General features: G+C 47.4%; 10 protein-coding genes across 10 annotated transcripts; 4 read left to right on the top strand and 6 right to left on the bottom strand.

The window, feature by feature from the left end:
- Window positions 1-212: 212 nt before the first annotated feature.
- Window positions 213-4271, bottom strand: EURHEDRAFT_550527 (peroxidase/cytochrome P450 family protein; the record flags this gene model as incomplete). Its single annotated transcript, XM_040787520.1, has 9 exons — window positions 213-598; window positions 655-934; window positions 988-1642; window positions 1697-2229; window positions 2283-3397; window positions 3451-3692; window positions 3763-3860; window positions 3918-4130; window positions 4185-4271. 9 exons carry the CDS (start codon window positions 4269-4271, stop codon window positions 561-563), a joined length of 3261 nt encoding a protein of 1086 aa, XP_040634021.1. The 3' UTR covers window positions 213-560.
- Window positions 4272-6232: 1961 nt separating this feature from the next.
- Window positions 6233-7279, top strand: EURHEDRAFT_534437 (putative porphobilinogen deaminase Hem3; the record flags this gene model as incomplete). Its single annotated transcript, XM_040787291.1, has 6 exons — window positions 6233-6382; window positions 6445-6499; window positions 6554-6639; window positions 6675-6818; window positions 6842-7026; window positions 7051-7279. 6 exons carry the CDS (start codon window positions 6233-6235, stop codon window positions 7277-7279), a joined length of 849 nt encoding a protein of 282 aa, XP_040634020.1.
- A 1885-nt stretch (window positions 7280-9164) lies between these two features.
- Window positions 9165-9719, bottom strand: EURHEDRAFT_519253 (uncharacterized protein; the record flags this gene model as incomplete). Its single annotated transcript, XM_040786768.1, has 3 exons — window positions 9165-9391; window positions 9479-9510; window positions 9592-9719. 3 exons carry the CDS (start codon window positions 9717-9719, stop codon window positions 9165-9167), a joined length of 387 nt encoding a protein of 128 aa, XP_040634019.1.
- A 422-nt stretch (window positions 9720-10141) lies between these two features.
- On the bottom strand, window positions 10142-11559 carry EURHEDRAFT_417554 (uncharacterized protein). The gene is made up of 2 exons (XM_040783231.1): window positions 11235-11559; window positions 10142-11176 (listed from the first exon to the last, which is right to left on the bottom strand). The coding sequence occupies exon 2, from the start codon at window positions 11165-11167 to the stop codon at window positions 10223-10225; it is 945 nt and encodes a 314-aa protein (XP_040634018.1). The 5' UTR covers window positions 11168-11176; window positions 11235-11559; the 3' UTR covers window positions 10142-10222.
- A 427-nt stretch (window positions 11560-11986) lies between these two features.
- Window positions 11987-12478, bottom strand: EURHEDRAFT_310638 (uncharacterized protein). The gene has a single exon (XM_040778308.1). The coding sequence runs from the start codon at window positions 12319-12321 to the stop codon at window positions 12049-12051; it is 273 nt and encodes a 90-aa protein (XP_040634017.1). The 5' UTR covers window positions 12322-12478; the 3' UTR covers window positions 11987-12048.
- On the bottom strand, window positions 12388-13136 carry EURHEDRAFT_417553 (uncharacterized protein). The gene is made up of 2 exons (XM_040783230.1): window positions 12577-13136; window positions 12388-12428 (listed from the first exon to the last, which is right to left on the bottom strand). Exon 1 carries the CDS (start codon window positions 12921-12923, stop codon window positions 12732-12734), a length of 192 nt encoding a protein of 63 aa, XP_040634016.1. The 5' UTR covers window positions 12924-13136; the 3' UTR covers window positions 12388-12428; window positions 12577-12731.
- A 1704-nt stretch (window positions 13137-14840) lies between these two features.
- Window positions 14841-16232, top strand: EURHEDRAFT_310556 (COG2 family protein). The gene is made up of 3 exons (XM_040778307.1): window positions 14841-14969; window positions 15035-16179; window positions 16231-16232. Exons 1-2 carry the CDS (start codon window positions 14952-14954, stop codon window positions 15893-15895), a joined length of 879 nt encoding a protein of 292 aa, XP_040634015.1. The 5' UTR covers window positions 14841-14951; the 3' UTR covers window positions 15896-16179; window positions 16231-16232.
- On the bottom strand, window positions 16078-17108 carry EURHEDRAFT_467504 (mitochondrial 54S ribosomal protein uL1m; the record flags this gene model as incomplete). Its single annotated transcript, XM_040785183.1, has 3 exons — window positions 16078-16170; window positions 16221-16785; window positions 16849-17108. 3 exons carry the CDS (start codon window positions 17106-17108, stop codon window positions 16078-16080), a joined length of 918 nt encoding a protein of 305 aa, XP_040634014.1.
- A 200-nt stretch (window positions 17109-17308) lies between these two features.
- EURHEDRAFT_390458 (glutamate--tRNA ligase GUS1) lies at window positions 17309-19665 on the top strand. Its single transcript, XM_040779834.1, has 2 exons — window positions 17309-17578; window positions 17639-19665. The coding sequence occupies exons 1-2, from the start codon at window positions 17318-17320 to the stop codon at window positions 19517-19519; spliced, it is 2142 nt and encodes a 713-aa protein (XP_040634013.1). The 5' UTR covers window positions 17309-17317; the 3' UTR covers window positions 19520-19665.
- Window positions 19666-20897: 1232 nt separating this feature from the next.
- EURHEDRAFT_382080 (putative plasma membrane H(+)ATPase) lies at window positions 20898-24112 on the top strand (the record flags this gene model as incomplete). Its single annotated transcript, XM_040779491.1, has 4 exons — window positions 20898-21336; window positions 21395-21618; window positions 21674-22357; window positions 22406-24112. 4 exons carry the CDS (start codon window positions 20898-20900, stop codon window positions 24110-24112), a joined length of 3054 nt encoding a protein of 1017 aa, XP_040634012.1.
- Window positions 24113-24394: the final 282 nt, after the last annotated feature.

The raw sequence follows: 24394 nt of genomic DNA, 5'->3' as shown, positions 1-24394 counted from the left end.
AAGGTATCAAAATCTTCGGTCATTTTGTTACTTGAGAGAAATGAGACATTCGCACATTGTCGTGATGCATTATCCGAAAGGACGTGCTCCTGGTATCCAGAAACAAATTCTTCTTCCGCAGCATCTTCAACTATCGATGGTCGAGTATCAGGTGTCTGAATTTGCTCTGTAAGAGAGGGCGAAAAGCCTGCAATGCCAATTGTAGCGTCTAGTTTCGCTACTAAGACATGAATTTGGGCCAAGATGTCCCAATATCTTTCTCTCATTTCCCTGTGAAGGCTGGCTCTCGTATAGTCAGAGAGCTTTGTATGCCAGGAGGGGCTTTTCGGGGCTTTCTAGCTATTCTGGAAGAATACTCTGGGACCAGGCGCACGTCCGCTACTTGGCCTAATCGCAGCCTCTTGCCACCATTGCACTGTAACTGGGCCGTCTCTTGCAAAACCTGAAATTTATACTAACAGTAGATACACCAGTCTAATCATACAATGTCAATCTTGGTTTGCGAGGATTCCGAAAACACGGCAGGACCAGTGATATGTCAGCTCTAAGATAAAACTTCATCAGCGGAGAATGGGACCATCAAAATGTACTTTAAATGCTGCAAATTTCAAGTTAATACGTATATTGCTAGATAGATAATTTGCCAAGACTCACTCATTGGGAATGCATAAAAGCTCGTTTCATCCTCTAGCATATAACTGTAAAAGTTGTTTGGGCGTGGAATCTTCTTTAACTCGCCTTGGGGTCCAGGTGCACGGCGAAGGTTATCCAAGCCACCGACAACACGAAGCATGGCTGTCAGAGCAACCTTACTGGCTTCTTTGCCCAGGCATGTGTGGGGGCCTACACCATAGTGAATGTAGGATTCCATGGGGCGATCGAGACGGACGCTATCGGGATCAGGGAAGGCATCAGGATCCCGGTTAGCGTCGACCTGGACATCATCAGTAGAGCTTCAGATATCGAAAAGCACGGATGGAAGCTTACAAAACTGATAAACACTTTTTCGCCCGGCTTGATGTTCAAACGCCGACCCCGATCTTCCAGGGTGACGTGGGTTTTGGATTCACGATACGATCCGAACGTTCCATGAAGACGAATAGCCTCCATGCAGTATCGTAATAGCATTTCATCGGATTTGGGGGAGTCTTCCTTAGCAATGCGGTTAATAGCAACAAGGTGCTTTTTGCCTGCATCCGATAGATAGTAATCGATAATTTGCGTGAACACTTGTGCTTGGTTGGGCACCATTGCAACCGCGGTTGGAAGAACCTGCGAGTAGGTAATCTCTGATGGACCTAACCCTGTTTCCGACAAGCGCCATATCATATGGATTCCGTACTCCTGGAGTGGGTAGCCATTGGCGCGGAAGGGGTCAAACAATGATGATAGGATCCCAGAGCTCTGTGTTTTCTTTACATTAGCCTCGACAATTTTGCCGAGTTTCTGGGCTGCAGCTCGCGCTTTGTGTCGCAGGGTAAAAGACTTTGATGGATCGACATCAAAAAAGATCGCCGTAAAAATGACAGCCATAATCTGGAACATCTCGTGTTCAGTGAAAATTCCATGAGGATTTTCCTCTGTTTTGAGGGGGAGCGAGAATATGCTTGAAGCAAAGTGAACGTGTGCCAGGTTTCCGACGCTGGATACTCCAGTTAGGCCCTCCTGCAAAAGCAAATGCAAGTTGAATACTCACTCGCGAGTGATATCGACTTGGTTCGCCCGTCCCAACCTGCACGACTTATCCTTCAACAACTTCTCGGTCATGGCGATATAAAACTCTCTGACATGTTTATGCCATTGATCTATGTAAAGAGAATTGTCCATAGTACGACGCTGGCTGGCATGGAACGAAGTATCTCCTGAGAGCATGAAGTCGTACCCTCCATTGCCAAAAACATACCCAGTGGCCTCGCCCCAAGTAACATGAAAGATATCCTGGTCACCGAGGACGTGCCGCACATTAGGATATGAAAATATGTCCTTCCTAGGGGATATAAAGGCAGGGCGATCCCAGGAATAATCCGATTCCCTCCCCAGGCTTTCCATAATGACTTTATTCTCAGCAGGTACGGTCATGGGGTAGTGTGCATATATCGAATCGGGCTTGAACCAATTGGGAAACGCGCGTAGTGCTAGCTTATAGAACATACAGCCTTGATCGGTTTCCAAGTCATAGTGGGATTCCGTAAAGCCCCAGTTTGTCAGGTTTCTGGCATTATAATCCGCCTAGAGTCTGAATTCAGTTCCATCCATTCCCATGGGGTTTGAGAGAAACCTACAGTATAAAATCGATCTCCTCGAACCAGTGCGACAGCATCGGATAATACAGCCCTCGAGATGGTATAACCAGGGGCAATACCAACCCCAGGGACCATGGGCTCTTTGGCCTCTTCTGCCACTATACCTGGATACAACTCCACATAGTCAGGCTTTTCATAAAGGTGTCGCAGCTGATCCGCCACTTCTGGATTAGAATTGATTTCTTCAAAACTCCGATAGGGCTTCAGGTCAAAGAACTTGCGGAACTCATTGAGGGTCCCGACATTCCATCGTCGCGCCTGTTCTATACCCAATATCTCAACCGCTCGCAATACCTTGGGTACATTTCGTGCACCGAAGGATCCTGATACATTCTCAATTGCATCAGTTAGGATAGCAACCAACTCTTCGTCTTTGAATGTACCATCAGCCTGCCGTTTCAACTGGGAGAATGTGCGTTTTGCTGGGTCAGGGTTAAGGCGCTTTCCATACTCGCCCAGGGCACCAAGTAGCTCTTGCACTGATGCATCTTTTCCAGCCTTCCCAACCAGCTCCTCGTATGCCTCTTCCGTCCATTTTTCATCTTTCTGACTTATTGTGCTATGCCAGCGATATGACAAGTTAAATTCAACCGAGCATTGATTGCCGAGTCCGGAAGGAGTCGTCTCATGCTCCCCCATTCGGACCCGAGGGTCCAAGCACCAGGTACTGTTAGTTCGGTTGAGATTCACAATAGTTCGCAGGTAGTCGTACAGCGTGATGTTTATATATAAGCCGCAGGTGATTAACCTCCCTGTTTGGAACAGATCATTATCGTACATCGCCCACGCCTTCTTGGCCTCATCCACTGAAAGCTGGCTATCTTGAGGTTTCGTAAATCGGCCATTTTCGTTGATAGTAGCCAGTTGCTCAACAACATAGTTATGAAATCGATTCAACATTACCAAAATAACCCCGCAAGCCGCTGGCAATGCCTGCAACCGTGGTTCAGAAAAACAATCGGGTTTCAACTTTCCACCCTCGAATGTCCGGATCATGTTTTGTTCTTCTTGAATGTCTCCATACAAAATGGATAGATCCAGATAGGATGAGGTTTTATTTTTATTCTCATCTTTCTGGTCTGTTTGAAAAATATCTATGTTAATGTTAGCCCTAGCTGTAAGGTCTGTCTCATATATAGGTGCTCACCGTGGATAATCAACGAGGCCCATGTGAAGAAAATGCTCGAGACTTTGTTCGGATGGGGTTTGAATTCATCGCGAGCAAACAAGCTATCGAAGATCAACCCTGGGTCAGGGAGGTTGGGTGGCCTAGTGGTCTCTGGGCGGATTGTGCGAGCATATTCCGTATTGGCAGCTCCTAGAGAGGGAAGAGTAGGATTATTATGAGATCCATCCGCACTCCTGTACGCATACTTCTCTCCAACGTATCTAGACTATCTCAGCTCCCAGTCACGACTCAAAGGTATGCCGCCAATAGACCATATCACCCGATACTTACGCCAACGGTGGATGAGGGAGCGAATCCCAAAGTTCGTTGAGAAACAAGTTCGTCAGCTTCACTCGATTTTTAGACTCATCTGGAAGTTTGCTAACAAGCTGGATAGGGAAGAATAATTAGTATTGGCCTCGCTGAGTCGCGCAGAGAATACAAACCTGAATAACACGCTCCATGAGCATCGTCTTATCATCAATTGGCTGTCTGGTCACTTTATTCTCGAGGAATGACACGAGGGTACTAGCATCCTTGATTCCCATGCTTCGAAGATCCGCCCAAATGCTACTGCTTGCTTCCTCCTCGATGTAGCTACCATCGCCCGTCTCCGTGGGGAGAGGACGACGAGCGGCATGGATGACTTGTTTGTAATCCTTGAATGTGGACGATGAGTCCACCCCTCTGTTCTCTCTCTCCCTCTCCGGCACCTTCCCACTAGAGGCTTCTCTCTGCTCTCCAAAACCAGCACCAAGAGAAGGACTAGCCTCGCCGTCAGTGTCGGTGTTCAGTTTCATTTTAGTGGATGCTCTCTCGATCCACCAAAGCTGTATGATAGGACCCTGTTGATTTGATGGAATAGTTCGCTAAATATGGGAAGTACATGAGGTAGGAATCTTTAAGAGTCTTTATTCCATCCATGCAGCTCTATAACTACTGTAACCACTTGAAGAACCATCCCACATCGACCAATTGCAAGGCGTCAACTTTACATCACGGAGCTTGTCGGATGGATATGTAATGAATAATTACATGTCCATGACTAAAATTGGAAAAAAGGCAGTTATCATGTCATAGCCGCTGAAAATGGCTATTGTTCGACTATGGAAGCTTGTCAACTTTACTTGTACCAGACGGAAGGCCACGGTAACTCTCAATCACCATCTGGAGCAGCCATATTACACAATGCCTTCCTGGTATTCGATGATTTCAAAAACAGCTTTCTTGGGTACTCCCTTTTCGTCCACTGTTTGGTTGGGTTTTAACCTCCAGCATGCTTGATGGAGAGAGTCCCCTTTCAATTATCATATCGTCCTTTAGGCCTATCTTAAATCACTCTATTGAGTCCTTCAAAACAGGTTTGTAGGCATTGCCTCCGAACCCCTGGCAGTACTCAATCGTTTGCCTACTGAATTTGCCAGTCAACTGCTTCTCCATTGTATGAAACCAATATCTAGAGCTATCCTCATTAGTGTGTCAGTCGAGAATGGATATATTTTGATGCCTTTCACCTACATTGGCGTCCGTATAGAAGGCTTGCTCGCCAGTTTCTCAGGTTCTCCATCCATGATAGCGTACTTGCGACTTAACGAGCTTCACTGAGTGGATTATTGGTCGATAATCTCGTAGGAGAAACGCCGAGGGTAAGGCTCGCAGTAGGGACTAACGACCGGCCTATATTAGCGGTGAATTTATATTATCTTGAACATATGGTCCACAAAAGTGTTTTAGTACTTATCAATCTATGCGTGCATAACGTAATGCATCACCAAGCTGGCCAGCTGGCTGCCGCCCACCGCCGGAAAGTACTATATACTAATTTTGAAGCCTTTCTTACCACAAAAATTGATATATGCGTTATCTATAAAACCGATTGACTATTTCTCGGGATATTTGAGCCAATCATGGCCTGTTTTATCACATGTGCTGCAGGTTGGTGGCCTACGCAGCCTGGAAACTGGCTGGTGTGCTTCCTCTACTTAGACCTGGCCTGCCCATTTGGCCCAAAATGGGGCAAAACCCAGCTCGCACGTGCTTTGCATAAGTTATCCCTCTTTTATTGTAATTTTCGCTGTATCAGCTTTACAAGAAGAAATCATCCTAAATTGGTGTGGAAGGTAATGTCACAGAGTACAGGCATTCACCAGCAATGCAAGATGTTTGTATACTTTGGCCTGTTTGAATATAGGGCAGGAACCCCCTTCACATACTAGATAGCGCAGCACTGGCAGGCCCAGCTTCTTTCTTTCCTTCTCCATGTTAGTATTTCGACAGAGAGTCTACCAATGAATTTATATTGTTTGAGACTGTCACAAAAGCAAGCTGCTCCTCTTCAAGATCAAATTTAACTGCACACATAAAGAGCATTAAATCTTGAATTGTTCTAGCAGACAAAGACCCTTGGCGGTAGTGGCAAATATCACAAGCAAAATTGAATAAATGCTCAACCCTTGATGCAGTTCACCTAATGTTTTAATATTGTTCTTCGCCAGTAATTATGTACACATGACTCACATATCTGTCAAGTCAGACAATGCTATGGGCCTTCTTGTATTTTCACCTTGTCGGGCACTACCGCCGAGCCCGCTGAAGGCTCGTATCAAGCGTCTAGTCGTTTAGCGCGGATCCTAGGTGTATAATAGGATAGACTATCTCCTGTGGGTATTTTTAAAAAGGTAGCATGTTCTGTTGTCTTTGAAGGATCCCTCCTTTTTCTCTCCCCTGTCTTTTCTCAGTCCGAACACCCATCATCAACAATATGATGAAAACCTCTCCGACGGCCCAGCCGCCGCTGCGGATTGGTACCCGACGATCCAATCTAGCTATCGTCCAGGCTGAGGGCATTTGTGATAGTCTGCAAAGATTACACCGGACCGATCATATGAGATTGAGGCTCTCCGCACACTGGGTGATAGAGACAAGTTGACGGCGCTTTACAACTTTGGCGCCAAGAGTCTTTGAACAACCGAGCTGGAGGAAAAGCTCACTTCTGGTCAATTAGATGTCATCATGCATTGTCTGAAAGGTAAATAGGTCTTCTTTCTCTTCTTTGTCTTTCGTAATTTGCTAACTGGACCAGATATGCCGACAAGACTTCCCGACCCTTGTGAACTCGCAGCTATTCCGCTCCGGGATGATCCCCATGACGCCCGATCATCAAGGCTGGTCTGTCTTAAACGAGCTTGAAAACCCTCCCCCAGGGTGCAGTAGTAGACACTTCGTCAGTCCGGCGCTCGGTGCAGCTTCGCCGTCTCTACCCCCATCTTCGCTTTGCCAATCTCCGCGGCAATGTGGAAACATGTCTAGCCAAGGTTGACGACCCAAACAGCGAGTATATTTGCATGGTAGTGTCGCCGTGGGTCTCGAGCGGGTAGGCCTCAAATATCGTATCAATCAGTACCTTCGCTCCAAGGATGGGGGCGTCTTCCGTGCCGTCGGGCAAGGCACCCTGGGCTTGGAGATTCGAAAAGGAGATAGTCAGATGCAAGAATTACTAAACCAGCTGGCTGACCAAAAGTCCACTCTTGCTTGCCTTGCTGAGCGGTCTCTCATGTAGACTCTCGAAGGCGGTTGTAGTGTCCCCATTGGGGTCGAGACAGAGTGGATCCAATCAGAAGACTTAAGGATGAGCGCTATCGTTGTCATTCTGGATGGATTCCAGAGTGTTCAGGACACCATTGATTCGAGGGTGCAAACTGTCGGCGAAGCAACGGCACTCGGACGAGAACTAGCGGCAAGACTGGCCAAGGTTAGTGCAGAGGCAATTCTGAACGACATCAATGCCAGCCAGCCATTCAAAGAATAATTATAGTACGGATTTTAGAAAGCTGCATATGAAATATCTTCTTGACTGATACCCATCATGCCTCTTGTACGACACTATACCAATTTGGCGCTAGAGAATCTTGCTAAAGAGACCAAGGCCCCCAGCAGAGTCACAACAAGCTCCTGAGTAGAACTGAGGAGACACGGCTGTGCATGCTCTGTATCGCTTCCAATTCAACTGTAGCCTGTTCGGCGCTGGCCACAATCTTAGGAAGCACTCTAGGTGGACTACATGGAGCCCTGGTGACGATAGAAACATTTTAAAGATGCTCTTAAGCATATACAAGTCTTGGGAGATCGAAGAGTTTGCCTGCTTTTACACATTTTCTAAGGAGCTAGATCAACCTTTTTATGAAACTCTCTGGGACATAGACCGAGACGGTCCAATATTTGAAGGACACCTGCGGCCGTACACCCCACCAGGAGCTTTTGATTTGACCAGTAGAGGTCAGTTTGATATCCCTTTTCTGTTTTTACCTCCACGTTATTATTACATCAGCAGCATCATGTTACTGTTCAAGTACAAAAAATAGCCCATGATGAAATGATAGGGAACAGAGGCGGTTACCTACAGGTAACTGTCTCCCATGGCCTCAAGTTGCTGTAATATGTTGTCTGTCGAATCAAGGACACGCACGCCTAGTCTCAACAATGCGAGAGATTATCCAATTGCCAAAACCAATTTTCACGGAAATGCCCTGGACAGTGTAACAGAAGATCTTCGGCTCCACGAGCTACAGGATTTGGAGGAAGAGTGGCGCAGCCCATCATCTTTCCAGCATAATAATGTAGAGCACCCTCCGCTGTCCTGGACATTAATATGGCGGGATTATTACGGCGACCTGGGTTCAGATCCTACAAAGGATGACTGCCGCTTCTGGGGGCGCATGATATGGGGCACAGCGCGACTAGAGCGCATAGGTACAACGGAGATACTTCTCCGGGAACAGGAGGAGCGTTGGGGGATGAAGAATGGGATCCTTTGGATTATGCGTGGTACTAGTACCTCAAAAAAAGGCCACGGAGATAGTTCTTTAGGTGCATTTTGTAAAACTTGTCTAGTCTTTGGCCAGTGCTACTTGATTGAGTTCTTGTTTTACCCTCCCATCAAAGCGCATACCGAAAATGCTTCGACTCTATATCAATCATACTTTTCGCTAGTAATGATGATAGTCTTGCCCTCGAGACGACTGGGCTTCGGAAACATGGTTTTGTTTCTGGAATTGTAAGATAATGTGTGGCGGCAGAGGCAGTTTCAATTGATAATTCAATAGTTGTATGTCGGTATAGTGAGCAGAGCCCCAGTTTAAATGAAGGAGGTAGGATATTCGTAATGAGGGTAGACATAGTCTCGTTAAAACGATAGCCCAGGGTATCCTTTGCGCCGCTCAAGATCTTGAGAAGAAAATATGCAAAGCGTCATTCAAGCAATGAGAAGTCTAAGCAAACAGTTTTTACCTTTTTAGTATCCAACAAGCAAACCGTACAATGCCTCTCGCACGTTACTAAGCTAGTTAGGACCAAAAAGGGAAATATCCCACACCCATTTGATTCTTTAACCGCAGTGCAGTGTATGGAGTGTACATATTATTCTTGTTTCCACGGAGCATAGATGTTCGCTAGCTGTATAACATGTTTGATTATTTTGGTCAGTTTGGAGTAGGGTATGGATCCCTTGCACACACTAGATAGCCCATCGCCGGTAGGCCCTGCCTCTTTCCTTTCTTTCCTCATATTAGGATTTCATCAAATAATCTACCAATGGATTCCTATTGCATGATACCGTCAAGTTTGGCCAAAAACAATTATCAAAATACAATGAATGGTCCACTCCATCCTATCACTACTACGTAGAATATATTCATCTAGGAATTTTGCAGTGGAGGTGGAAGCTCATCCAGCTGCCGCTTGTGCTCCCCCTTGGCAATAATTTCGTTGATGGTCCTCCCAGCAGCCTTCATAGCCTCTAAATTGACAGGGACACCACAGTAAACGGCGACGCTGATTTCAATCTCTTTGAGACCTTTGTTAGCACTGTGGACATGAATTCCCGACTCTAGCCAACTTCTTGATGCGACCAGCATCCTTAGGTCTGACGGATACTTTTAGCATTCCTAACATTTGCTCCACCGGGAAACGAAGCCAGCTTATTGAGTAAACTACGCTGCTTGCGGTCTACACCGGGACAAGACCACGTTGCCCCAGCACCACCTAATTGGGTGCTAGCGACTGTAGCCCCATAGGATATAACGATAAGACATGACTGCAATTGAAGGTAATTAAACAAAAGACAGATTCTCGGTAACAATCTGCTGATCTGGGTAGGCAAACTCGCTGGAACTGTCCTGCAACTCAGTGTCGACATAAGTATTGCCCACCACCTCGCGAGGGTTGCGAAGACCTAAACTGGGATAGACCATCACGGATCTGGTGTTATGTAGAACTTACAACATTTGAATAATGTTTATATAAAGGATAGACTGTAACAGCCTCAAACAATATAAATTTATAGGTAGACTTTCTATCGAAATACTAACATGGAGAAGGAAAGAAAGAAGCTGGGCCTTCCAGCACTGCACTATCTAGTGTGTGAAGGGGGTTCCTGCCCTATATTCAAACAGGCCAAAGTATACAAACATCTTGCATTGCTGGTGAATGCCTGTATTCCGTGACACAGACAAAAGAAGTAAGAAATTATTACTGCACTGTCTCTCACATATCAGTATTTCTGTCTGCCAGTTCTACCACTGAATTCTCTCAGTTTTCACCAATCTCTGACGTATGCGGAAAGTAACAGAGGATATCATCTTGAATCTCTAGATGAAAATTCCAGGGCCCTGTAGTTAAAACAAGCATTTTCTACCAGTCCTAACATATAGAAATTAAGTGTACAGAGCAAAGACCAAGATACAATGTGCAGCTTTCAGTCAGGATATCCATGTCCAAAAACCAACTGTAGAGGAACCTCCAGTTTAAATGGCTCATGAGCCAGGTCAGGCAATCTGATATCGAGGTTAAGAGCGTATAACCGTGCAGCAAATGCAGAGGTAAAACTAGGCGTCATGTCCAATGGTGTATGTATTGGCAAACAGATTGATGCCATCCATTCTTTCCTTGCCTCAGATGAGGGACTTAGTGACATTAATATATCACGAGTATCCAAGTCAATAAAACTTGATCGCAACCGAACCGGGAACAGTGGTGAGCATCTTGACCTCTGTGGTATTTGTTGAAGATTCTGGGTTGAATAGTATGTTTTGATACGTAACCGAGATCTTAAACGGCAGTTCAGAAAATTATGCTGAAAGTTCCCCACTAGCTTAACGGGGTTTGTTGGCATAAAGGTGACTGAGATCTCGCAGTAAGTAGCCCCTCTAGGAGCAGGTATATCTAGCTTAATTGGTGGAGGCTCCCTTGTTGACATAGCCATTTTCCCCACAGCTAAGCTCTTCCAGGGAATACAACAACGCTGTGTCTTTATCGTCCTCACACACGCCATCTGGAATTCCCCGGGGAAGTCTTCAGTAGCCGATGGCGGTTGCGCACCAGAACGAGGAAGTACTTGAATCTTGTTCATGGCGTAGAGACTGCGTAAAGGTGTATGCGTATTTCTGGGAGGGCTTAGTGTCACGCTGGTCTGAATTGCATACAAAACAAGCGGCTGCTTGTATCGTTTACTTGTTGCTGTATCCACGAATTCGCCACCATCCTCAAAGGAGGGGGGCAACTGGAGGGAGCCTTCTGGGTTCTCGGTGCCAGGTAGGAGGAATACTTTATGTGGGATGGTGAAGTCGAATTGGAGAAAGGATATTAGATCATTAGAGTTTGGGTTTTGTACAGGACTGGACCAGTTTGGTGTGCAGTCCATTTTGAGAAACTGTTTTTGGCTGTGTCAATAAAATTTGGATGACTTTCTTTTAAACATTATGACTTACCTGATGTTCCACCATATCTTCAAATGGGTAATAATCTGCGTTCTGGTCATGGTCATGTCTGTGCATCCAAACTCGTAAACGACCTAGTTATTGCATAAATAAAATTCTCATAAATAATCTTATTCTATCCATTGAGACAAACCTTCAAGTGTGACTCTTACATCCACAATGTTGAATTCCGGAGAAGTGATCTCAATGAAACCTGTAAGGGTATCTCCCGGGAACCAGGCCTTTTTGCCAGGAATACCAGGTATTATAACTCTCAGGACACAGAAATGGCATTTAGAATCTTCCATTTTGCATTCCTTTCTCTTGTAGTTTGTTGTTGACCATTGAGAGCATAGTTTCAGGCTATCCAAGTTCAACGTACGTTTTATATCGAATCTGGACTACTGGCAATCCCCAAATCGGAGCAAGTCAGCTGATCTCTCTAAATACACTCAAGCTTTGCGGCTTTGGAAGCACTATTTTACTATACAAGACATGACTATAGCAATTACCGACAATCACTCCATACATTCATATTGGTTTCTTTTCCTGGTTGCAGATTTGCAACTGGGCAGGCCTGAAAGGTCTCTGATATATGACAGTAAAACACATGGATTATTACTGTATTCTCTCGTCAAAAAGAAATTATGGGATGGACAAATCCAGAAACGGCATATAGAGAACTTACAGAATGGAAGGTAGCTGGAGATGCTGATCATCTGGACCGAAGACCCCTGCTGTTCATCACCCTTCTGCCAGGTATTATGACTCTATGATGACCACCAGCCTCAAGCTTTTCATAGTATGCATTTAACACTTTGGCTCTCTAGCTTAAAAGACTACACTCATAGGTTTGTGAAAAGAAAAGTGCTAAAATGACAAACACCCCCGGCACAATAGCATGTGAGTAATAAATCCAGCGCCATGTAGTGTGGTACACAATAATGCTTGACAACAACAGAGCTAGTGCTATTCCAAAGAGAGCAGCCACAAAGGACAATATCATGGGAGTGCTTCGGTCTTCAGCGTGGTAAAAGTCGTTGATAACGTGCCGACCATTGTAGAAGGTTTTTTGGGTTGTCCTGTCAGTCAATGGCATGAAAGCCCAACAGAAGAGAAAACATACATGCTCTCACGCCTAAGAAAAGTCACGCTATGACCATCCCAGCAAAAGAATGTGTGCTCCATCGCATGCGACAGTGTAGGCTATTTCAGAATCATTATATTAGCTTCGGGCAATCGTTCTTCGGTCTCTGATTCTTCGTGATGAACGAGCCTCCGTATCAACAAAAATAATCCCACTAATAACAGAAATCGGCCTTCTTCCATTGCTCTCAGAGAAAGGAGCAAATACCATCGGTGCAAGCCCAAACCCCACACAAGAGATCGTAATAGCCAGGTTGTACACCATCGAGCTGACACCCCATTCTGCGGTCAGCTCTGTTGACGCCGGGCTGGCCTGGCTTCCCCTGCAGAGTAACCGGCGAGGGCTTTCACTGCGCATGAGATTCAAATCATAATGGGTTTGCACCATTTAGGCCATAGAAATGGCGATCCATATTTCTTCAAGTCGGGGGGTTTTAATGGCGAGGATTGTCCGGGTCCAGGGAGTGAAGTGATGATTGATGTTAGGAGTGGTATGTCCAAGTCGAAGTAGAGATATTCGATTTCTCGGGATTTGGTCTTGGGGAGCTCGTCCATGCTCGCGGTCTTGTTATTGCATGAGGATGGATTCTAGGTCGCTGCCCAAGTCCATATTAACTGGAACTTTGTACTTAAAAGCCTTTTTGTACGAGTAAGGGATAGAGACTTCATGTTGATGAGAAGTCCCAAATATTCGTTCCAAAGGTTTGGAGAAATGTTCAATAATTATTTCATGATATAGTTGATTTATAATCTAGTTTCCTGTAGGAGAAATTCGACTTCTGATACTCCGTACTTGGAATATCCCCAGTACTTTTGGTGCCGGCCACCATTTTGGGGTGGCATTTCTCCAATTTGGAGCGGGGGAGAATCGACCACCGATTTCATGAGTCGAAGGCAAATGAGAAAGCAGTGTATGGAGCCTGGTATATTTACAATAAGTAACTGCGTGGTCATGCTTTGTTGGATTCGGTAGACTCACTGTACGGCTCCTTAAAAGGAAATCAATCTAACCTACAATTTGGCAAATCTATGTATTTACTAGGCTACAAATTTTGTTGATGTCTGTTCAAATGGCATTGATATGGATGCGGACTATTGACCAAACTTAAGCCATACCAGCCGGTTAGTAGGTTGGTGAGTGGCTACTAGCGAATCCCGGCTGTTGTATGTTTTGTTCTTGCTCTTGCCCAGTATCCAAGCGTTTTTGTTTTTGCCACAGCAGTGCTTGAATAACGACGGTAAAACATCATTGGTTATCTTGTGGCAGACTTGGGCTATAAGTTTTGATGTTTAGTAGTGCCCGTTTTAGGATGCCCTTGGCGGTCTCAAGGTTTTTCGTAATCAGCCAGTCTGAGCCGGCAGATGCACTACCTAGGCGGCGGGCCTCATATTGATGAAGCTTCTCAATGTTTTACAGAGCTCTGAGCTATAGCTAAATCATCCAGTTATGTTCGTTCGCGACGAAGATATCCTCCGCACGTGCTTTTTTTATCCTTTTGAAGTTTGGCTTGTTTCAAATTAAAGCAATCTCTTTCTCAAGTGACGTGACTCAAGGCGCGATGCCAGTAAGACTGGGCTGACTGAGTTTCATCATTCTGCTAGCTTCGGGTTGTGAGAGTGCCATCGGGTTGCTCATCCACTTTCTATGGAGACTGATACGAATTAGTACATATCCACCATATAGAAAGAGGGAGGAAATTAAATAACGCGAAATGACCATACCTGGGCTTTCCTTATCTATGAGAATAAACTCCCCCGGATACACCACATGAAAGCAACTTGGTATGAACAGCTTCCAAGTACTGTCTAATCTCTGAAGCTCTAAAAAGCCACCAAGCGTACTGGAACCAGCGCATAGAGATGTGAACCAACTCTGACCCCAGCACATGCCGTCTTCCAAGCTTTATGGTGTATAATTTTCGGCTTTTTGCTCATAATGACATCTGATACTATCAACATAAAAACATCAAACAGGCCAGTTTAGTTCAGTACAACAACAATTTTATCTCTGAAGGTGTTTCCAAGCACTGGGGGGCAGATAGCTCGGGGGCCAATAAGCTCGATCTGAAAATTCTCAAATCACTAGCTATTGGATGGTTGTGCAGGAACCGGGTCGTCCATAGCCAAGGTTTCGTCGTATGCTATGATGAACATAGTCGGTATTGAGGGCTCGGAATGGCATTGCGAGACTACTCAGCTCTAGAGACACAATCAACACAGGCAAAGAGGTCCTTTGTTGGTTGGTTTGCGTATAATTGTCAAGACAGGGACTGTAAGCAACAGAGGGCTTCCAGTAGATAGATGGAGTGATGTAGAAGAGAAGAAATAAAAAACTAGGGGGATGAAGTCTCTATATATCGGGCAAACGATGTGAATATGTCTCAGTGAATTGCACCATTTTTTCACAGGTTGTGCACTCCTTGATAAATGTGAATATACAGAATACTTTTTTAGATGCCATGCTCCATTTCGGGCTTGATATCGAAGACACCTCAGGCAGAAACGCCAATCTTATCCCGCATCTCACTTCGGCCACCTCCCTTGAACAAACTATGCAAATCGCAAGATATAAACAAAATCGAAATGGTGGATAAACCTCCGGTATGGCTAGAATCTGATATCTTATACCTCATCTAAAATAATACTGACCAATGCGAACGTTCTAGTTCCCCGACTCTGACGGGTCCTCCGACTTTGACGAAGACACCTCCACCCTCCCATTCCCAGAACCCCTCTCACGCGCCTCCTTTCTAACCCCCGACTTCGACCCAGCGCAATACCTCTCCTCCCTCCAAAACCGTCATCAAAGCCTCGAAGACCTGCGCCAGGAACTGCGCGACCTAGATCAATTGCTCAGCAGGGAATTACTCGATCTCGTCAACGAGAACTACCAGGATTTCCTATCGCTCGGAAACGCGCTGCACGGTGGGGAGGAAAAGGCAGAGGAAGTTCGCGTAGGACTGTTGGCGTTTCAGCGGGATGTGAATGCGATCAGGGATAAGGTCGAGGCTCGACAGGTTGAGGTAGAAGGATTATTGGGGGAGAAGAAGCAGCTGAGGAAGGATGCGAATGTTGGGCAGGCATTGTTGGATGTTGCGGAGAGGATTGAGGAGTTAGAGCAGAGGTTGATGATTGGGGAGAAGAATAGCCAGGGTCCCCGCGAAGAGTCGGATGAGTCGGATGGCTTCCTGGAAGAGAGTGATGAGAGTGAGAGTGATGATGGGCAGGCCCGCCAGGGCACTGCGGCTGCCGTCTCGCTGAAGCGACTTGAGCATCATATCCAGAAATACGTCGCCGTCACACGGTTATCTGCGCGCATTGGGGATGATCACCCATTTCTGCTCAGCCAACAACCGCGGGTAAATAAGATCCGATCCGCTGTGCTCCACGACCTTAAGACAGCTCTTGAGCAGGCTAAGAATGCTGGCGAGAAACGTGATTCGAAGATGTTATCGGTTCTGGGTCTCTACAAGCTGATGGGCGAAGATCCCAGCGCAATCACTGCGCTGAAGAATCTCAAGTTATAGACTGCGCCATGGTCCGAGTTCCTTGCATAGCGGTGGCGTTTGGGTTCTAGCTTCTTTTCATTTTCATGTCTCATCCATAGACAGGTATATATCGCAAAAACTCATTACCGTGATACACCGTTCCCTTTCCTAAAATGACATAATTTGTACACGAATGAAATTGTCAGACATGAAAGACTATTTTACACGCCACGCAAAGCCGTGGTATCTGGCGAGTCATCCGACTTGAACTCGCCATTCAAGCTGAAGCCAGCACCGTGCGTCGAACTCAGCACCTAATTAATGTTAGACATGTCATGTGATTTAAATTCTGAAGACAACTCACCACTTCATAGATCTCCTTAACAATACGGTCGTTAAGCCCAGATGCATCCTTCTTGACCTGGTCAATGGTTGCCCGCAGGTTGTCACGCAACTGTTCCGGGGAGAACGCCAGCTGACCAATGGGTATCCGGATAACAGCATCTCTTTCTCTGTAGATCGTACCGCCCCGCAACATCTCGACTCGCGATGCCACATCTTCAACCACAGTACCCGTCTTAGCACTAGGCATCAACCCCCGAGGACCAAGGACACGACCCAATCCAGCCTTATTCAATGCAGCCAAACTGTCGGGGTGGCAGATGAGGCGGTCGAACTCGATTTTGCCGTTCTTCACCGCGTCGAAAACCTCATCTTCTCCGACAAGGACTGCTCCTGCTGCGCGGGCATCCTTCTCATGCTTTGTGCCTGACGGGCAGACGACGCAAATGCGGGATTCGGTCTGGACGGAGTGTGGGAATCGGAGCATGTTACGGATGACCGGACCGTCCTTCTTCGTTTTTAAACGGATGTGGATTTCGTATTTCGAGATGGTGGGCTCACGACCGACTTCCATCGCACGGATATACCTGGTAGGTAAAGTCAGTCCTCCGTCTACAATCCGGAGCCGGTAATCCACAATACTCCCATACCTCATGGCATCGCAAAGAGAAAACTGCTGTATATCCTTCAAATCCCTCTGTGTAAATTCCCTAGCACCCTTCTTCGGCTTCGCCTTCGCTGCCTTCTTGCCCTTGCCCTGCGCTTGAGGGTTATTGCTCTTGGCTCCACGAAGTTGCTGTTGGTAAAAGGTCGAGAGGAATGGGGCCATTGGGCTCTGGCGGGCTGCAGGTCGGCATGACGACAGAATACTCCTTGCCGCAGAGGGTAAGGCAGAACCGTACGAAGACATGGTGCTGAAATTGCGACACACAGCGTTCGGGCTCTTTTTGGCGACGGGGAATGTTTTCTGCTCCGAAGCATCTCTCTCGGACCTGGGTCGGAGAAACATAATGCCGGCGGAACCACCCTATGCCATTGCCCCTCCAACTTTTTCTCTTCTTCCCCGCGACAAGATTTCAATTCATTCTTCATTTGTCCTGTACGGATTGTGTCGTCAGGATGTCTTGTCAGCTTACTTTGGCCTCGCAGGCCAACCAAGCTGAGTTGCTTCCGGTGCTTCTCGTTGCTACCTCCGTCAACGCCGCACGCCCAACCCCAGTGATTGCGATCAACTACGAGAATACAGCTCTTCTGCACGAGGGCGAAAAGGCCGTTGTACAGTTCACCGGTGCCAGTGGCTCTCCGGTTTATGGTACTGAGAAGGCCATCCAGGAGCTGCGTGCCAATTTCCCGTTCCTTAACAGCAAGGATGAGAAAACCGTGAGTCACGCTTCCCCCGGTCTACGCAACGCCTTTTTCTGACTCTCTTATGTACAATAGGAGAACCAATGGCTCTCTCAGCTCGCCTCGTTTACCGTCCTTGACTTCAAGGCTGTCGAACCTCTGCTTCAGAAACTCGATGCTTATCTCATGCTTCGATCTTTCGTCGTCGGCTACGCTCTTTCTACTGTTGACATTGCGCTCTGGGGTGCCCTCCGAGGGAACCGGGTCGCCATTTCTGCTATCAAGAAGGGAACGCTCGTGAATCTGACTCGGTGGTTCCGCTTTTTGGAAGAGCTTTGCCCCTGGGCCAGCTCGGCCCTCGAAGGCTTGACTGGGGCAGCCAAGGAGAAGAAGGGCAAGAGCAGCCAGGGCGCTAACTACGACGTCGGCCTCTTGAACACCGAAAAGGGAGTTGTGACCCGTTTCCCTCCCGAGCCTTCTGGATATCTCCACATCGGTCACGCGAAGGCTGCCCTTCTCAACGACTACTTTGCCCACGAGAAATACACCGGAACCCTTCTTGTCCGTTTCGATGACACAAATCCCTCCAACGAGAAGTTGGAGTTCCAGGACGCCATCATTGAGGATCTTTCGCTCATGGGTATTAAACCTGACAAGATGAGTTACACCAGTGACTACTTTGATGAGCTGTACCAATACGCTCTTCAGATTATCCGGGAAGGAAACGCCTATGCCGACGATACTGATAAGGAGACAATGGCCGCCCAGAGATTTGACGGTCTGCCCAGTAAGCGTCGTGATGCCTCGGTTGAAGAGAACCTTGCTCGCTTTGAGGACATGAAGAACGGCACTCCCGAGGGAGTTAAATGGTGTATTCGTGCCAAGATGTCCGTTGACAACCCTAACAAGGCCATGCGTGATCCTGTCATCTACCGCTGCAACCCTGCAGAGCATCACCGCACTGGTCCTAAGTGGAAGGTCTACCCCACCTACGACTTCGCCTGTCCCATTGTGGACTCTCTTGAGGGAGTTACACATGCCCTGAGAACTATTGAGTACCGTGACAGAAACCCTCAATACCAATGGATGATCGATACTCTTAAACTCCGTACTGTTCATATCTGGGACTTTGCTCGCATGAACTTCGTCCGGACGTTGCTCTCTAAGAGAAAGCTCACCAAGCTTGTCGAGCATGGCGTCGTTTGGGGATGGGATGACCCTCGTTTCCCCACCATACGTGGTATTCGCAGACGCGGTATGACCGTTCCGGCTCTTAGGGAGTTCATCCTGAGACAGGGACCCAGCAAGAACATCATCAACCTTGACTGGACTCTCTTCTGGGCTACCAACAAGAAGTACATCGACCCGGTTGCACCGCGCCACACTGCTATCCTGAAGAAGGATGCCGTTAAGGCTATTGTCAAGGGTGCCCCTGGTGCTCCATTCATTGAGGAGAAGCAAAAGCACGCCAAGAACGCTGCTGTTGGCACCAAGAAAGTTGTCTTCAGCAACTCGATCCTCTTCGAGCAGGAAGATGCCAAGACCTTCAAGCAGGATGAGGAGATTACAGTCATGAACTGGGGTAACGCCTTTGTGCGCAAGATTGAGACTGACTCTGCTTCTGGTCTTGTCACCGGACTTGAGCTCGAGCTCCACCTGGAGGGTGATGTCAAGAAGACCGAGAAGAAGGTTACTTGGTTGTCCACTGAGGGTCAGGAACTGGTTCCTATCGAATTGGTGGATTTTGACTATCTTCTCAACAAGGATGCCATGCAGGAGGAGGACAAGCTGGAGGATGTCCTGAACCCCAAGACTGAGTTCCGCGACGACGCCGTGGCTGACTGCAATGTCGCTGATCTGAAGGAGGGTGACATTATCCAGTTCGACCGCAAGGGCTACTACCGTGTTGACCAGGCGTACTCGCCGGGCAAGCCGGCTGTTCTGTTCAACATCCCTACCGGCAAGACTGGAAAATAAATGAGTTAGTTAGCGGATACTACCGATGATTAATGAGGATATACGAACGTCAGAACGAAATATCTTACTCCGTATGTAGGAAAAATATATTCATAGCTTGACATCTTGTCAGTTCAAGGTTACATTAATTTGGACTTTTTAGTAAGGATATTTAATCTCGCAACCGATCAGATGCCGTTCTCCATACTTGGATCTGTCTGCTCCGGCAAAATATACATGTAGCAAGGGCTCTGACATTTCCGGATCACGGCGGAGACTCTGTGAAATGTAGTAGTCCCAAAAATTCATAATTTTATCATGACGGGATGTTTCAAGCCTCTCAAACATCACATCCATGACGTTACGAGCGGTCGACGGCCGTTATGGGCTGTCCGGAAAGGGAAACTGGTCACAGTCGAAGCAACCCTCCGCTTTTATACTTCCGCAGCAAACGATTACGAGACAGCCTCAAAGAGAGGAACCAATTCAGGGCCATAATTCATTAAGAATCCTCTTAACAAACCACTTGGAAACAGTTAAAAGGGTGGTTGTATCTTCCGATATGGTCCCGTGACCGCGGAGGCCCGGATCTCCCGGCCCGCCCAACGCCAACGTCCCACGGACCACATTCTAATTCCAGCATGCCAATGACACCTGCAACCACCAATTCCCCGTACTCAACCATGTCTGTCGTTACATGACCTGCGTCTCCTTGTTCGTCGTCTCCTGTCAAACTGTCCACGGTCTCTTCCGGGGATCCTGCCGATGGGCAGACTTGCCAAGACCGTGGTTCTTATAAAGTCAATTGAACCAGTATGGTTATCTCCGGAACGAATGGAAGAATGAGAAAAGGGGATGACGGCTAATGCAAGGCCATGAAATGGTCCATCAACTTATTCTACGTCATGACACTGTAGAGCTCGACAAGAGTGACTGACTTCCCGGAGTCCCGGGAAGCACAAGAAACACAGCGATATTCGCACCAAGCAACCTGTTTTCTTTTGTATATCCAGCCTTGCCGGGAGCTTCCTAGCCTCGACGTCAGCATGATAGTCTGATATGGTGGAACGCATTGGCTCCCGGGTAACAATTGACTTCGGGGTCGCTGCCCTGTAACTTCTAAGAGCGAGACGGCAACTTTCTATTCCTATTTTCCCACCGGGTAGTCACAATATCGTAAGGGAAGACTTTTCCACCCAACGATCGTTTCTGACTTTCTCTCATTTCTCTTTCTCTTTCTTCCCTCTCTCCTTGCTTAATCTTTTCCCCTCCCTTTTGTCGTCAGAGTGTGTCTGGCGGAAGTGAGTGCAGTGCAGAGCAGAGCAGCAGAGTGTATCGAGCGAGGCAGCCAGCCTGAACCATCTTGCTGCCGCGGTAAGTGATTTCGAAAGACACAAGGATGGCCCAGCAAGGCAGCTCTGGCGGTGACATCGAGCGCGGAGATGCCCCCAGGCGGGTCTCCGAAGCTCCCTCGAGGCGTATCTCCCGAGCATCTATCAAGGAGGACTGGGGCCAACTCGACGAGTATGGCAAACTTGTCAAGTATGTCTCAACCTACCGCGACGCGGGTGAAGGAGATGGACACGCGGCCGACGAGGAGGAAATAGAGAAAAGGGTTTGGTACGCTCCTTGGAAGACGCGAAAGCTGCTTGTCAGGAAGACGGGTGATAATGCGGGCCAGTTTCCTGAAGAATGGCGTATTACGGATATTCGGGAGGGCTTGCCTAGTAGTGAAGTCCCGAATCGACGTCGGCGATCGGGATGGAACGAGTTGACTTCTGAGAAGCCGAATCCGATTGCTCAGATTCTATCCTACTTCAGGGGTCCTATTCTTTATGGTAAGCCATTTTATTCTTCTAGCCATTATATTTGGACTATGTCTAACATCTTTTACAGTCATGGAACTGGCCGTTCTGCTTGCTGGTGGTTTGGAGGACTGGGTTGACTTTGGTGTGATTATCGGTATCTTGTGTCTGAACGCTGCTGTTGGTTGGTACCAAGAGAAGCAAGCTGCAGACGTCGTTGCCAGTCTTAAGGGAGATATTGCTATGCGGTCATTGGCTATCCGTGACGGCAACGAACAGGAAATCCTTGCTCGAGAGCTCGTCCCTGGTGATGTGGTATGTAGCAACCGCAGAAATGGTGCGGTTCTTCTCAGTGCTGACACAATGATAGATCGTCATCGGTGAAGGTCAGGTTGTTCCCGCAGACTCCAAGGTTATTTGCGACTACAAGGATTCAAATGGCTGGGAAGAATTCCGCGCGCTGCAAGAACGTGGTGAACTCGAAGAAAGCAGCTCTGGCTCTGAGGAGGAAGAAAACAAAGAGGGCAAAGAGGCCGATGGAGATGAAGAAAAGAAAGAACAGGAGCAACAGAAGGCCAAGAAGCGAGGTTACCCCATTTTGGCTTGCGACCATTCTGCCATTACTGGAGAGTCTCTTGCTGTTGATCGTTATATGGGAGAGACTGTTTTCTACACGACTGGTTGCAAACGCGGCAAGGCTTACGCAGTTGTCCAGACTACCGCGAAATACTCCTTCGTCGGGCGTACAGCCACCATGGTCCAATCGGCTCAGGGTGCTGGTCATTTCGAACTTGTCATGGACAACATCGGTACTTCCCTTTTGATTCTGGTTATGGCCTGGATTCTCGCTGCGTGGATTGGTGGTTTCTTCCGTGGTCTACCGATTGCTTCACCTCGTCAGCAAACGCTCCTGCACTACACTTTGGCTTTGCTGATTGTCGGTGTTCCTGTCGGTTTGCCTGTCGTGACAACTACCACCATGGCTGTTGGAGCAGCTTATCTGGCTAAGAAGAAAGCTATCGTGCAGAAGCTTACTGCAATTGAGTCTTTAGCGGTATGTCACTATATCAGTTGGCACTGGACGAGACTAACGCAATAATAGGGTGTCGATATCCTATGCTCCGATAAGACCGGTACACTTACGGCAAACAAGCTGAGCATTCGCGACCCATATGTGTCCGAGGGCGTTGATGTCAACTGGATGTTCGCCGTGGCTGCTCTGGCATCCTCGCATAACATTGAATCGCTCGATCCCATCGATAAGGTCACTATCCTCACACTGAGACGCTATCCAGGTGCTAGGGAAATCCTCCGCAGGGGATGGCAAACAGAAAAGTTTACCCCATTCGACCCGGTCTCCAAGCGTATCGTGACCATCGCCACATGTGACGGAGTCAGATATACATGCACCAAGGGTGCTCCAAAGGCGGTTTTGCAACTAACAAACTGCTCCCCTGAAACAGCGAATGCCTATAAGAAGATGTCTACTGAATTCGCGCGTCGTGGTTTCCGTTCTCTGGGTGTCGCAGTTCAGAGAGAAGGCGAAGAGTGGACTCTTCTCGGTATGCTTCCCATGTTTGATCCGCCTCGCGAGGATACGGCGCAGACGATCCACGAAGCTCAGAACCTAGGTATCAGTGTAAAAATGCTTACTGGTGATGCTCTTGCTATTGCCAAGGAAACTTGCAAGATGCTGGCGCTCGGAACTAAAGTGTATAATTCGGATAAGCTGATCCATGGAGGTCTCAGCGGTGCCATGGCAGGTGATTTGGTTGAAAAGGCAGATGGATTCGCGGAAGTGTTCCCAGAGCATAAGTATCAGGTCGTTGGCATGCTCCAGGAACGTGGCCATTTGACTGCAATGACTGGAGATGGTGTTAACGATGCGCCGTCATTGAAGAAAGCTGATTGCGGTATCGCAGTCGAAGGAGCTTCTGAGGCAGCCCAGTCTGCTTCGGACATTGTCTTTTTGGAACCTGGTCTATCGACAATCATTGACTCGATCAAGGTCGCTCGACAGATTTTCCACCGCATGAAAGCCTATATTCAATACCGAATTGCCCTTTGCTTGCATTTGGAGATTTACCTGGTCACATCCATGATCATTCTGAATGAAAACATCCGTGTCGAGCTGATCGTCTTCCTGGCCCTCTTCGCCGATCTTGCAACTGTTGCAGTAGCCTATGACCATGCATCGTTCGAACTACGACCCGTCCAATGGCAACTTCCAAAGATTTGGTTCATCTCCGTCCTCCTCGGTATACTGCTCGCACTGGGAACATGGGTGGTCCGCGGTACCATGTTCCTGCCCAACGGCGGTATCATCCAAAACTGGGGTTCCATCCAAGAAGTCCTCTTCCTCGAAGTTGCGCTCACAGAGAACTGGCTGATCTTCGTCACGCGAGGGGCAGACACATGGCCGTCAATCCACCTCATCGCCGCCATTCTGGGCGTCGACGCACTGGCCACCATCTTCTGTTTGTTCGGTTGGTTCAGTAACGAAACCATGCCTACCAACCCGCCAACGTCATTCGTCGAGACCAGAAATGGATGGACTGATATAGTCACTGTCGTCCGTGTTTGGGGCTACTCAATCGGCGTGGAAATCGTCATCGCATTAGTGTACTTCATGCTGAACAAGTTCAAGTGGCTCGATGACTTGGGCCGGAAAAAGCGCGACAAGGGTGATCTGTGGATTGAGAATTTGCTCGCTCATCTGTCGCGTCTTACAATCGAGTACGACAGAGAGGGAGAGCCCAAGGGACGGTATTATCTTGCTGCGACCAAGGAAGAGGAAGAGATGGAGTAAAGTATGGGATGTCAAGTTATGCTGGCTGGGAAAACCTACTCTCTTGTTGGCTTTCAGGTTCCCTTTTCCGTTTACTATGTGTGTTTTGCAACCTGTTACATTTGATATCACGGAGTTCGAGTTTGGTGGAAAAATGTCTTATCCAAGGTATACTCTACAATTATATAATCACTAATATCTGGTAGTTCTATTGGAGTTAGATAGTTTAATTAATATATATACCTATGTCGGTTTGTTTTATTACATTTGGTGTCATTTTTTATGTGCAATTTTTTCTAAATT

Source organism: Aspergillus ruber (assembly GCF_000600275.1).
Source record: "Aspergillus ruber CBS 135680 unplaced genomic scaffold scaffold00052, whole genome shotgun sequence".
Lineage (NCBI taxonomy): Eukaryota > Fungi > Ascomycota > Eurotiomycetes > Eurotiales > Aspergillaceae > Aspergillus > Aspergillus ruber.
The sequence above is the reverse complement of the archived record's forward strand: the minus strand, read 5'-3'. Positions and strand labels throughout refer to the sequence as shown.

Excerpts from the sequence above, each read along its gene's own strand:
- EURHEDRAFT_310638 (XM_040778308.1), bottom strand. The coding sequence starts at position 12,321 with ATGCCATTGACTGACAGGACAACCCAAAAAACCTTCTACAATGGTCGG.
- EURHEDRAFT_417554 (XM_040783231.1), bottom strand. The coding sequence starts at position 11,167 with ATGGACTGCACACCAAACTGGTCCAGTCCTGTACAAAACCCAAACTCT.
- EURHEDRAFT_390458 (XM_040779834.1), top strand. The coding sequence starts at position 17,318 with ATGTCTTGTCAGCTTACTTTGGCCTCGCAGGCCAACCAAGCTGAGTTG. Across the intron at positions 17,579-17,638 it reads ACAGCAAGGATGAGAAAACC|GAGAACCAATGGCTCTCTCA; the intron begins GTGAGTCACGCT and ends TATGTACAATAG.
- EURHEDRAFT_417553 (XM_040783230.1), bottom strand. The coding sequence starts at position 12,923 with ATGGACGAGCTCCCCAAGACCAAATCCCGAGAAATCGAATATCTCTAC.